Source organism: Excalfactoria chinensis, chromosome 14 (assembly GCF_039878825.1).
Source record: "Excalfactoria chinensis isolate bCotChi1 chromosome 14, bCotChi1.hap2, whole genome shotgun sequence".
Classification (NCBI taxonomy): domain Eukaryota; kingdom Metazoa; phylum Chordata; class Aves; order Galliformes; family Phasianidae; genus Excalfactoria; species Excalfactoria chinensis.
The window spans coordinates 170,040-184,004 of NC_092838.1; the positions used below are offsets into that span (position 1 = coordinate 170,040).

At 46.9% G+C, this 13,965-nt stretch overlaps 1 protein-coding gene across 2 annotated transcripts; it reads right to left on the reverse strand.

The window, feature by feature from the left end:
• Nucleotides 1-1,813: 1,813 nt before the first annotated feature.
• REXO5 (RNA exonuclease 5) lies at nt 1,814-13,878 on the reverse strand. Of its 2 annotated transcripts, XM_072348934.1 has the most exons (19): nt 13,664-13,878; nt 12,454-12,572; nt 11,456-11,582; nt 10,788-10,875; nt 9,546-9,695; nt 9,322-9,410; nt 8,504-8,619; nt 7,555-7,693; nt 7,067-7,161; nt 6,229-6,331; nt 5,506-5,642; nt 5,078-5,186; nt 4,635-4,745; nt 4,371-4,508; nt 3,785-3,877; nt 3,106-3,319; nt 2,665-2,858; nt 2,078-2,187; nt 1,814-1,966 (listed from the first exon to the last, which is right to left on the reverse strand). In XM_072348934.1, exons 1-19 carry the CDS (start codon nt 13,772-13,774, stop codon nt 1,891-1,893), a joined length of 2,319 nt encoding a protein of 772 aa, XP_072205035.1. In that variant the 5' UTR covers nt 13,775-13,878; the 3' UTR covers nt 1,814-1,890. The 2 variants fall into 2 exon arrangements, with proteins under 2 accessions (XP_072205035.1, XP_072205036.1); XM_072348935.1 differs by lacking the exons at nt 10,788-10,875; nt 11,456-11,582; nt 12,454-12,572; nt 13,664-13,878 and adding an exon at nt 10,212-10,388.
• Nucleotides 13,879-13,965: the final 87 nt, after the last annotated feature.

The window sequence follows — 13,965 nt, forward strand, 5'->3', positions numbered from 1 at the left end:
TTTCTCACCCCAGGAGATGATGAATGTACTGACGTGGAGCAGAACTGTGAACAAGTGCTGCAGAGCTGTAGTGCTTGAAACGGCTGCAGTAAGTTCTGTTCCATGCAGGATGTCTTTATTGAGGGACGCAGCCAAGCGTGAAGCCGAGATCTGGAGAGAAAGTGGGAAGAGTCTGAGGTGATGCATCCATCCCCAGCCTCAGCTGCTCTGCTGCTTTACAGACACGTCTCGTGTTGTTTTTCTCACCGTTGTCATCTAGAACAGAATGGAAGCAGATTCCCACCGAATGTGCGATCCGAGGCTGTGATGGGAAGGTGGCTGTTCCTTAACAGCAATCCTCAGTGCAGCGTTCGGTCCTTTTGGCAGAAAAGCATTCAGGTTTTTCTTATAAGCAAAGCATCCGTTTGTCCATTACTGACATCTTGTGGAGTTTGTGCCAGATGCATATTAAATATTTTGGTGCTTTTTCTAATCCAAGTTGCCATTCATTCACCCGTGAGATTGTTGTACTCCTGTATATTGAAGCGTCGACACACCATTAAGAAAAAACAGGAAAAGAAACCCCCGAAGCCCATCACCACCAAAAGAAGTATTGCCTGTAGTCACTGTATCCTCAGTACTGTAGCTTTGTGAATGTTCAGAGCTCTGGGGTCTCCTCACTGCAGTAAGGCCTGAGGGGGGGGACGGCCAGGGAAACCCAGTCGCCGGGAGCGGGGAGTTGCAAGTTGCTCTGCGTTATGAACAGGTCATTTGTCGTGTTTATATGATGACACTTTGGTGTTCACTTTTTTGTGAAGCTTTGTACAAAATGTTTTATTTAAACCTAAAGTCCTTTTTACATTTGCAATTAAAAGGGGAAAAGTTACTTATTTTTTCATGACTATGACTAGGACTCTTGCTACTTTTCTTATCTATGGTTTCCCACGCAGGAATCCTGGCTGCCAATAGGCCCTACCCATGCAGGGAGGTGCCTGCCCTGTTTTTAAGTGCATTGGAATTAAAATGGGCTGGTTTATTTGCTCAGATCTGCGTGTAAAGGGGCTGGATGTGGGCAGTCAACAGGAGAGGGGCTGCGTGGAGGGATGGGATGAGTGCAGGCAGTTGCCATTCCCTGCAGCAGCTCTGCCTGCGGGTGGGTTGCCATCCATTTTTGTAGCAGCAATGACAGAGGGCTCAGTGTGGTTATCCCCGATAGAAAAGGGCTGCTGAGCTCACTGGGCTTGTGGATACAGCGCCTTTCTAAAACAGAAGAAATAAATGGCTGCATTTATATTGCTTAGTAAGAGGTTTCATTTGAGGAATGTTGTAGGCTTCCCACCAAGAACACGGAGAGTGAAGTTTCCACAGCTGGGTGCTCAGGTGGCCCGAGCAGCCTTTGCCCTCCCTGCTGCAGCCAAGTTGCGGTTGTTTTGTTTCCTAAGGGGTGTGGGAGAAAAGGGACCGTCCAAGAGGTGCAAATCAGCAGTTCCTCCTTTCTGTGCAGTCGTGCCTTTCCAGAAATGGGGCCGTAACTGTTCTGGGAGCTGGATCAGCACGTTCCATAGAGCAGAGTGTGGAGCCGCTGAGCAGCTGCTGCAGGTACGACACAGAGCTGCAGTGAAGGCAGAACAGCACTGCCCCGCACTGAACCACCTCACTGGATTCCATCACCTCACTGGATTCCATCACCTCACTGGATTCCATCACCACGACCAGGCTCTACAGAAAACGCTTCCCCTGTGTTGCCCTCAGCCCTTCCGCAGCGTCTGCCTGAGTCCATGACAGGGAAAAACGCTGCAGCCAGAATATTAATGGAACAGGCTTCGTGCTTTTAAGATGTTTTGAACAGCTTTTATTTTGAGACTTTATAAAAGATACGGTGTGAAAGCCCACAAAAGTCTTTACAAAAGACTAAAAATCTGCAGCACTGCTCTCTCCGTCATCTTTGATTCCCATCAGACCGAGGCCGGACTGTGATCCGTGAACGCTGCAACATAAACAAGAGATGTTATTTCTGCTCAGGGCAGCCTCGATGCACGCAAGGCTTTAGTTTCCTTTTTAATGAAGATGAAGATAAAAACACAAGGCAGTAAATTACCTGTTTGTTCCAGGAAAGAGAACAACACACAAGGTGTTATCCTGCAGACTTCTATAAAGCTTCTTTATATAGTGGTCTAACTTCTTCACCTTTTTCTTCACATCCTGCTCCTGCACAACAGAACACAGCAGTATTACGACACCCCAATCTTCTGCAGGTATGTAACAATCCCATTTAGAAATGTTTATGAGGAGGCTGAGCTGGGGGGCAGCATCAGGGACTGAGCAGGCGAGGACAGCAGTGACTGTTACAGCTGCCATTTGGCAGTGCACCAGCTCAGCTGCAGGGAGAGCTGCACGCTCTACTCAGATAGCACTACAGCTTCCCCCAGCAAAAGAGACAGCTACAAGCAGAGCTGTTCTTGCCTGCAATGCTACACAATGATTCACTTCATTCTCTGACTCCTGTACCATTCCCTACACCTGTGCGCTGCTTTGTTAGCTCTCGGGTGGTAGGTTCCAGCTGCTGCGTAACTTCACTCATTGCCCTGTGCATGAATATATGGCATCCTGGCTCAGCGCAGCATGCGGTTCAATACTGTTCCCCTTCTCACTAACAGTAACAAGCCAGCATGGCCTTAAACTCACACAGTCAGACAGCGGCGCCATTTTCTCACTTAAACTGTTTCCTCCTTGCTTTTCGCTGCTGTGATTCATTTTCCAGATCCATCTCCAGAGGTGACCCGAAGCAAGAGCGTGCCGACTTCTGAGCGCGCTGCCCTTCACAGCGCAGCCATTGATGGCTCCCAGGGCTTCTGCTGCACTGTGCGAATTCCGGAACTCTGAAAAACAAGGAGAAAAGGATCGTGATTTCACAGTTCTTGTTCCCTGTCCTTTGGCACCTGCAGGGCTAAAGGAGCAGGAGGAAGATGAGAAACTGAAATCGCTGCAGTAAGCAGATCCTACCTTGCTTCAGACTATTTAAAATACTGGCACTTGGAGCACATGTGAGTCTCCATCATATTTCCAAGGGCTGCTGAACAAGCTTGCATGAAGGAAACAAGCAGGCTGCACTGCAAAGCTACTTACTGAGGTAACAGCAGGTGCTGTGCTTTCCTTGATCCTTTGGCAGGAACAAGGTTTCAAGGTCTTTCAATGGGCTGAATTCTTCTTGCAAATCTGTCTCTGTTAATGACTTCTTTATTCCCGCCACATAAATCACACCTTCGTTTTCTATATCTTGCTCCAGTTCCTTTATCAGAACATCACAGTCCAGTGTTGCAGCAGTGATGGGTCTCTGAACCTGAAGTGAGTCCAAGAGGAACAAATGCAGCACATCAGCCAAGGCAGCTCCATCTTCTAGCTGCTGCTCTAAATGATTTTCTTTCATCATCAAACCTTTGTTAGCTGTTTTCCTTTCCTTGCAAGAATGTAACTAATGAAGTTACAAAAAAGGAAAAGACTGTTTGCAATGCAAGAACACCAGATGATTAAGAACCCCATTCTGCTCATATGGCATTTCAACACCCAGCAACTCAGCTCTTCCTTTTAAAGATGGAGTTGCCAAGTCAAGGTGCTTTTTAACCCTCTTCTGCTGTCCAGCAGAAAGGAAAGGAGACCACAGCATAAGTTGTCTCAGGAGATGTTGGCAGCACAGCTAGCCGAGATCCACCCACACTCTATGCAGTACGTAGATATTAAAAGACTCGTATTGGCCCATATTCCTTCAATAAATGTAACTTAGGCTTTTGCTATTTACTTTGCTTACCTTAATGCAGGATCCTGCTACCTCAGCTCCATTTAGGGTTTCCAGAGCAAGCTGGGCAGCCTCCAGAACGTCATATTGGATACAAACATATGGCTTGGAACAAAAGGACAAGATACTTCAGGCTTACGGATAGCAGATATTAGCCCTCCCCTTTTACAGCTCAAGTCTCGTGGTCTTCTGTTTTAAATGGCACATAAAAGGTTTGAATGGGTGTCACAGGTAACACTCTAGATACCACAACTATTAAAAACAACCTCTAATTTGCTCAACTATTAAAAACAACCTCCTGCTATTACAGGCCTCAGAATACCAGCTCTATTGAGAGGGACAAATTCATCTCAGCATCATCAACACTCGGCTGAAGCCCTGTCGCTTGGACAGCAATGTTACACCATATCAGCTGTGTTCATTCTTGTCACTGTGTGGAGCAGCTTTCATGTGTGCTAAGAAGTGCCCCCCTCACAGCCCACCCCCAAAAAAACACTGGGATTACTGGTATTTAAGTGGTTCTAATCTCTATCTTTCCAAGAGATGACTCTTGACTTCACTGCCTGTCAGCACGCTGAATGCTGCCAGTGCTGCTCACCTGGTACGTTTCGGTCACCACCGTGAGGGATTGGATCGGCCCACACTTTCCAAACTCTTTTTTCACAGACTTTGGGCAAAAGTCGTCTTCAAAAGGACCTGCGTAAATTGTCAGCATGTCAGTCAGCTTGTTTCTCACCTGTAAGAACATGGATTAGAGAAGGAACTTCACAAAGCAAGGAAACTAACTACCAGGTGCCACCAGACCCACCAGGTCTCCTCCCAAGCTCAGCAGTGAAGGCCACTCACTCAAAAAAATGACTACCTTTTTGCAAAACCCAGCAAGATGGTGAGATGCAAAGTACTCTGGATCCAAACCAAACTGAACTACACTGAATGTGGAGAGGGGAACATCTTCCAAGGCTCTCTGAAGAATCTGGAAGGAAGAAGAGCAAAAGGTTCAAAGAGGCAACTGTATTGCAACAAACCAGAAACAGCTCCTGAGCTTAATGCCCAGCTCTAATTCTCATCATTGTCTAAGGAAGACCTCCAGCAGAACTTGTTCTTTAGTGAGTCATGAGATGGCGACAGAGGATCAAAGCTTATTTCTGAAATGTTAAAATGGATTCAGCTAACCTGGAATTAACAGCACTGCAGAAAGTGCAGTCAGTCAGCTTTGGAAAACACAACCCACCTCCCGCCTCAGGACAAGAAGAACTTTTAACAGCTGAACGCTTGCTCAGACCAACCCACTCTGAGTCCATTCACCTGTTTGTTGGAAGTGCTGAGGTCACTCTGACAAAGGCCAGAAGAGCCCGGTTCCTGTCTGCCCAAAAGGAGGGGCTTCTGGCCCATCCCCTGCAAGCAGGCCAGAATACTAGCAGAGAGAGAAAAAAAAAAGCTGTAAATTACAGTATTTGTCAACGTGGTGAGTTAAAGGCTTTCAAAAGGTGCCCAGCATTGAAAAATAACAATGGTTCAGTAAAGACATTTTAAAGAATATTTCTGTCCTCAGAAGAAGCCCAAAAAATGCTTTGTGAAACATAAGAAGTAACTTCTGAAAACGCCTCAGTGCTACTCTACAATTCAGTGTCTCCCTCTGAAGATGCTGGAATCCTTCCAAAACCAGGACATGTCTCTGATTTCACCGAGGATTCAATCAAAGGAAAAATACGCATCTCTGAGAATCTTGTTACCGTGGTTTGGATAAGTGTGGAGGATCATTCAGCTGCTTCTGGACCCCACATCGCTGTGGCTGCTTCACAGATTTGTTCGGTGAGACTTCAGTCTGCCTTTCAGCTGCCAGCAGCATTTCCAAGTTTAGTTCTGCGACCTTGTGGAAAGAAGAAGAGCAGTTGGCTTTCATCTCTGCTAATTGTAACTAACCACCACCCGTGTGCTTGCCCCATGAGTCACCTGGGCACATTCCACAGCAGTGGAGAAACACAGGCATTCATTTTTTGCCTTATTATTTTCTGTTGTCATTTTCAAGCAAGCAATATTTGAGCACCATCCAGCAAGCACATCCAAAACGTGTTCTCAGAAACCAGCAATGCAAGAAAGAGATGTAAGGCTCATAAAACCAGCTTGAATCGCTGCCAAAACATAGAAGGTCCCTCTCTTGTTTCACTGAGAAAAAGACAGGCTGTCCCACAGGCTGCGAGCGTCAGAATCTTTCCCTTCCCAATGCCTTTGTGAGAGATCAGCAGCAATGCAGAGTCGTGGCAGTGTCTGAGTACTGAGACACTGGTGATGTTCCAAGTTACTGAGATACCAAGATCCATGCTGAAAGTAAGCTACCACAACCAAGGCTTATATCACATCTCCATTTCCTCAGTAAAAGAACGGGCAAGAGTACTTTTCCCTTGTAAGCACAACAATTTGCAGGTTCTGCTATTCAGGACATGAGACATAAATACCTTTGCTGGTCCTTTCTTAATAAAGAATTGAGCCAATTCCAATGCAGCTCTAGCATCTTCTGCAGGATCATGACCAAGCCTCTGTTCGCACTGGATCTCCTTCCTAGGGTATCAAAATTACACATACAGGCAGGTTATCTACTTTTCCATACTAACTAATGTCTTGTTTTTTTCTAAAGTGGAGCCTTTTCAACAAAAATAGCTTTCCTCTCTCTACAAACAATCTCAATTCTGCACAGCAGCATTTTTGCTGAATATTTTCTAAAGTTACTGCAAGAAACCTTTTTGCCATGTTGAGCAAAGCACTGTTCCAGGGTTTGACAGAAGCAGTACAGCATGATCATTCTGTGATCATTCTTCATTTTCTCCCTTGATCAATGATTGAACTCACAATTTGCACACAGTTTGGAGCTGAGTTGTGAGCACTGCACTGCTAAGACATGCTATGGTAGCTGGCATAGGAAGGGACATGATTAAGTCAGTGCATCACTCTTACCTAAATTAGCATTTCTTTCCTGATAGCTGCAACAAATCTCATTTGTGTGAGCCAGAGTGCATCTGCTGCTCTGCAATTTCATACACTGTACAGCTGCAAAAAGGCTGGTTTTGTGGTTCATATACAAACAGGAACTCGGATCTGGTTGTGCTCAAAACCAGGCCAATCTGTTGTGCTGCTTCATGTTTCAAGGTAACAGTAAATTCCTCATTACTGTGTTTATTTGCTTGTTCCTTTGAGTTTTAGTGGAAAAAAATATTCTGTTGCTGCTGGTGGAAAAGCAGGACCCTGTGACCCACAACAGTTCTAATACTTCCCATGTCAATGCTTTCATAATCTTACCCCAAAACAGCTTTGGCTAGAAATTTTAGCTTAAATCTTCGGCCTTCATTTCTGGCAAAAAGTAATGAAGTATCAATAACACTGGGATGGATCATCTGGAAGGGAGGAAATATCACTGGTTTAATTTAAGAACAAGAGTCAGAGAATTGGGCAATAACTCTGTTGTTATCTGCGCCTCTTCATTTCAACTGCTACTGTCTCACTGACAAATAATTGGTCCATAACAACAAACACGCGGCAATAATGAAACAGGCCCAAATCTCCTTTCTAACACTCTGTTGGGAAGATCGAAATTGGATTAGAAAGATTAATTATGACGCAGGGGTTTTACGTTGGTTTAATGAAATATAGGAAGGACTTTGGTTCTTCCCATAACAGAGATGTCGGGAGCACCCAGGTGCAGCAGACTGTAATGCTTCTTTTGCACACATACTGTCTGGACCTTTTTCATCTGAAATGAGTATCATAGTGTTGGGAAAAACACTCACTTGCAAAGCCTGAAGATCAGCATTCAGAGAATGACCCACCAATACTGCATCATGGGGAAGTATCTTTTTCAGTCTAGTTTGTATGTCTGGCAATCTTGTTTTCACTGGAAGAAGCATTTTCTTTGTGATTCCTGAGTATCTTCAAAACAGAAATGAGATGAGGTAGAAGCAATGCATTAGCAACAGCATTTACTGGAGAATATTACAAGCAGGGCATGCAAAATATGAATCCAACATAACTTAGGGCAGAATGCTATTTACTGCTTTCTTGGCAGCTATATTCCAACACAAGAAGATGCAATGCAGAGATATTAAGCTGCTGTGCTACCATATCTGTTTCAAATGTTTGTCCTCTCTCAGGCATGACTCACTAAGTGCTGCAGTTCTCAGCACCAGATAACATAGTTAACAAAATCCTGCAAGGCTGTTATGGAAGGAGGTGCTTCAAATAACCCGAAAGAACAGGCAGCTCAGCTCCTGGGTACATCCAAGTCAAGACTTGGAGAAGACATGGTTTGAGTTTGGTCTTCTGCTGTTGAAATGAGCCCAGCCCCAGAGCTGTGACCTATGCTATTCTTTTTCTGCAGATACGCATACTTAGCTAAGGAGCAGAGAGAGCTGATTACAATCCTGTACCTTACTCACCCTGTGACCTTTTTTATATCCAGCCCTGAAAAGTAGCCCGTACTGTGATCATTTACTTATTAAAGAACTTTTCCTACAGCACTGCAGAATGACAACACCTAGCTAGACAAGCAGACGCTATGCAGCAGTGAATATGCAACGACAGTTATTCTAACCATGTAGCACAAACTGTATTCTTAACACTGAGTGAAATGCAAGAACATGTGAGCATGAACATCAAAGGTTCTGAAAGGTCCTGTGTAGAAGGTTTGATCTGAAAGGGCTGCAGGTCTTAAAGATGATAAGAAACCTTAATGGAAGTCACCTGGTGCGGTAGTTCACTATCACACTTTCCGGTTTGACTAATTCATTCAGCAGACACTTCCCCTCTGCATCCACCAAAGAGACACGAGTGACTTCGTTCCCTCTTGCAGTCAGGCACTGTTAGGGCAAAGCAGAGACAGGCACTGGATCAGCTCGATGCTGCCACTTGGATTCCTTAGCTTTGGCTACAGGCAGCATCACTACAAGTCACTTTACTTGGAGATCTACCACTTGCAGCTTTTGTACCATACCATGCTTTATTTCAAGTGGTAAACGCCTGCCCTAGACACATCAGCACACAGAAAACCTCTACAGGGAAATGCTGAATTCACAGTATTGATTTGTACTCTGCAGAGCAGAGCTGCTGCCGACAGTGTCGTCACCTAAGAAGATAATGTAATTTAAAAGCAGACCCCAGACTACATCATTAGTCACTCAAAGATGCCACTACAGAACTGTGATGGCTACAGAAAAGATGTGGCACAGAGACACCTTTGCACTCCCAGACCCTGGGGAGGGCTGAGGGAAGGAACTGTAAAACAAAGACCTCAGGAGTGACTACAGCATTGGCAATAAACCTAGCAAATCCAGATGCTGCCATGGGAGTCAGCACAGAACTGAGCTCTCTGCTGCAATGCTCAGGACAAAGATAACTTTGCTGATGTCTCCAGAACCACTGAGTCCTTCCCATGGCTGCATTAGCACTGGTACCATCAGAGGATGGACGGGAAGCAGGTATGTCAGAAGTGGTTTGATAAATGCACAGGGTGCTTGGTTTGTTTTGGAACAGCCAGTAAGAGATCATCCATTTACTGTTACCATTTCACAGTCCAGACCAAAGAGGGGGCTGCTGTCTGTCCTCTGTAGATCACACTCTGTGTACATATAACCCTTACATCCAGGGGAATCTAAAATGAAAAGATACACGTGAGTAAGACACAGACCTCGTTCTTCTAATAGTTACCATACAACTTATACGACCAAACATCTCGTCCATTTTCAAAATTAAAAAAATCATACCAACCAAATCCTCACAAACCAACCTCTCATGGGATAATCATTCTTTTTCAGCTCTTCTGAAGTTAGAGTGTAGCTCGTGAGGCCTCGTTTTTCTTTGCCATATTTCTGGATGATGGGATCACATTGCAAGCCTGAGCTTTTAGGAATACATTCAACGCCAGCTGAAATCAAGCCTGGAATGTACAGAATTGTCTGTCAGGATCAGACGGCACTCCTGACTTGCAGTCTGCACAAACAGGCACATTCAAAGACTACGCCATTTCAAGAGAAAATGCATGGGACAACACACTGTACATTTATCAGCATACTAAATGTATGCTGGCACACAAGTTTATCAGGACATTTGAATCCACTCCCAGCTCAGCTACTGACACTGCTAGCAGCCTGTGAGCCACCTGTACTACAAATCTCTCATTCCCCTCAGCAGAACAGAGAGCACACCTTCCTCCAAAGCATGACACTACAGTCATTTGTTATCTCATGGAAGCCATAAAAGCAGCTCTCTTTTCTTTCTACTTTCTCTCTCTTTTTCTCTACTTTCTTTCCCCAAAGTATTATTCACAGAGAACGTGCTGTAAGCACGGCTCACAAGGAAGCAAGCACTGAACTGACATCACAATCCACAACTGTATCGACTTTAACTATTTTGTAGGTGATCCTCTGCAGATTGCACTTAAAGAAAACTGTACCTGATGTCTCAGCTCTGTGACAGTGCAGCAGGCTTACAGACAAGGTGCTACAGGACTCTGTCATTACAGTGAAAGTCACAGCTGCTCATTCTCCCATTTAGGACTCGAATTCAAGATTCTTTGTGTTACACTTCTAACAATTTCAGTGAAGTTCTCATGGCAGTCTTGCAGGTTTTGTACAAGCCTGTTGGATTACAATTACCTCTATAAAGAGTGTAAAAATAGGGCATCAGTTGTCAACACACCTGTTCTTTACCTTTATTTGCAGCTCAGTATAACTAAAAAGCTGCAGATATATCTTACAATAAAACAATCACAAAGGGAGTAATGAAGCATCAGAATTTTGTATTAAACTTGTCAAAAGAAAATCTCTGCTTTTTGCATTTACTTGAGATAATAAACCCAAGAGAGTTCCTGAAGTAGTCAGTGTAACAAGCCTCTTGGCATTACACTTTTTCTTTTGTAAACAAGCTTACTATAGCAGCATGCTAGGATTGCACAGGGCACAAAGACGTTAAATTACTCCAGAAAGTGAACTGCTGCGACCGAGAGAGAACGCAAAGCCAAGTGAGGTACCTTGTGCACTGCCTTGAGGACTCAGGCTTGCTCCTTCACCACACAGACTGGCCAGGAAGTCAGCTGGAGGGGGTGGTAACGTGAACCTCTGAAAAAAGAGATGCGTTAGGAACTTGGAAACACAGCAGCAATGTCAAGCATGTAAGATGCCTCTTTATCCCCAGTCCACTCTGATTTAGAGAGGGACGGATAGAAAGGAAGTAGATTTGGCATTTTCTGAGGAAGATTAAAAAGAAAATAAATCTAATGACACACGATACAGAATTGTTTGTTACAAGGAGAAATCTTTGCCTTCACTGATGTGATTAAGAACACAAACCCCAGTCCTACACTGATAAGGACCTAAAGTAGTTCCAGATTTGCCAAGATTTTGCATTTGCTGCAGTTTGGGATACTAGGCTACAAGTGTGAATCAAAGCACTTCTCCCTCCCTCCTTGAAAATCTGTTTCTCACACCGCAGCCCTGGCCTCAGCTTGAGCTGTCAGTGCCTACAGAGATACCCTCATTTGCTCGGTGAGCAAAGGCGGCCACTTCCTGCTGGAAAGGCCACAGCCTCATCGTGGCAAGCAGCCACTGGGTGTGACAGCAACAGCACAAAACCATGACACTGGGACAAGGCTTCAGCACTGGAAGAATTTTAGTAGACAACAACAGTGCAGGGACTTACGTGCTGGAACTTCCTTCGGAGGTGTTTGAACTGTAAATAGAATCTGTAGAAATGGAGCTGGCTCATTTCATGTAGAACAATAACCACAACCCCAGCCAGATGGCTTTGGTGATAAATATGGCACCAGCTGCAATAAAACGAATAAACAAATGAATAAATAAAACTCAAAGCCACACAATCATCATGCACTCTCAGAAACAAACTTGAAGCCAGCCCAACTTTTAAGTCCATCAGTGACAAAGTGACAAGTGACTCCAGTGAGAAGAGGATTGTGTCGCTTATTTCAGCCAGCCACACATTTCTGGACACAACACAAGAGACAGAGAAAGAACGAGTCATAACCAAACTCCACTCCAGCACCATTTATACGCACAGACCTCATTTACATGCACCAGAACACAAACACAAACCAGAACCTCCTGCTGTAATGATGCGATCTGGTCAAGCAAACTAAGATTACTTCATCAAAACGAAAATTTCCCAAAATCATTTTCTATTCAGTACTGAAAACCTGAAGTGCTTTTTTGCATGTAGCTTTATTGCAAGATGCTGCACCTTACCACACCTGAGCCCACCAAGGCTACATACCACCTCGGCCTTTCAGCAGGAAACAGAAAAGTTACTGAGAAGATGAAAAAGGGCAAAGTGACTAAAATGGCTTTTCCAAAACACTCCAGAGGAAACAATTCAAATAGACCTGGCACAAAAAGTACAGCACTAACATTTGAACACCACATTTCTCGCTGTGTGAAGCTGCTGCTCCACAAATTGCTTCACTTCTGCGATTACATGAAACTGAAGTATGAAATGTTAGAATTCTTCCTCTGAAGAGGAGCTCTGGTCTGCAACCAAGTCCAACAAGAACCACACCTACGTAACACAAGCTGTCAGTATGGCATTGCAGGAGATCCAGAACACGCACTGCCTGTGTGCCTTCAGAGGCTGCACAGCACAGGGGGCACAACACAGGGCTGCCCCCGAGCGCGGCGGTGCTGTACCTTGGCTGGGCTGCATTGTGGCGTTTCCCCAGGGCAGCGTAGTGTAGCAGCTCGGACAGCTGCTCCAGGCTGATCTCACAGTCCTCACCAAGCAACGCTGCAGACAAGCAAGATGACTTCTGTAAGGAGAATGCCAGTAAAGAAAGGTTTCATGTGACCGCACACGTTTGTGGAACAGGAGGTAAATTATAAACAGTGCAACGTTTGGGCACAAGCAATAGCATGTAAAATAACTCTTCCATTCATTAATGCTCCTTTTGAGCCCACACTTCAACATCAGAGTTACCATCAGCATCTCAGTAACCCAAGTACTTCAGAGACGTCGTGCACAGACCACCACATGCAGACACCTGCATTTACATGAGCTGTAGGCAGCTGTCTCACAAGGGGCTCTGCCAAAGCAGAGAGAAGGGAGGGACGGCATCCAGAGGGGCCCGGACAGGCTCGAGAAGTGGGCGCACAAGAACCTGCTGAGGCTGAGCAAGGCCCAGTGCAGGGTGCTGTGCTTGGGGCAGTCCCAGGTGTGTGCAGACTGGGAGAAGAACTCACAGAGCGCAGCCCTGTGGGATGGACGTGGGGGCTCTGGTGGATGAAGGGCTGGATGTGAGCCCGGAAGGCCGACTGCATCCTGGGCTGCATCAGCAGAGGGGGGCAGCGGGCAGGGAGGGGATTGTCCCCCTCTGCTCTGCCCTCGGAGCCCCCACCTGCAGTGCTGCATCCAGGCCTGGAGCCCAGCACAGGAAGGGTGGGAGCTGCCGGAGCGGGACCAGGGGAGGCAATGAAGGTGCTGAGGTTGGAGCAGCTCTGCTATGGAGACGGGCTGAGGATCAGGGGGTGTGCAGCGTGGAGAGGAGAAGTGCTGCGGGGGGACCTCATTGTGATCTTCCAGTGCTTAAAGGGAGCTTATGAACAGGAGGAGAACTGACCTGTACAGCAGGGGACAGTGACAGAACGAGGGGAAAGGCTCTGAGCGAAAAGGGGGGGATGAAGGTGAGGTGTGGAGGCAATCCTTCGGCAGCGCCCATCCCTGGAGGCAGCCGGGAGGGGCGGGATGTGCCGGAGACCAGGCGGGCCCTCCGGACCCAACGCGCGGAGCTCTCCATGCCGACGCAGCGCGGACAGACCCCACGCGGCCCGCCCGTCCCGGGGCTGCTCACGCCACGAGCCGGCCGTACCCGCACGCCGCGGGCCGCGTTCCGGCGCGGCTCACCTTCGCCTCCCGGCGTCCCGCCCTGCTCCTCTTGCCGCCCGCCCGCGGCTCCCCCGCATCCCGTCCCGCGGGCCGCTTGCAGCCGTTCACGGCACCGCGAAGCGCCGCCATGGCCGCGCCGAACGGCCGAGCCGGCCGCGCCTGCGCAGAGAGAGCGGGGAGCGCGCAGCCGCGGGGCGGGACGGCGGGCGGTTTGAAGCGGGAAGATGGCCACCAAGCGGCTGGCGCGGTGCGGCACGAGCAGAGGGGGGCTCTGATGGCGTCGGGGCGCGGGGTCGGGCCGGGCCGGGCTGGGCCGGGCT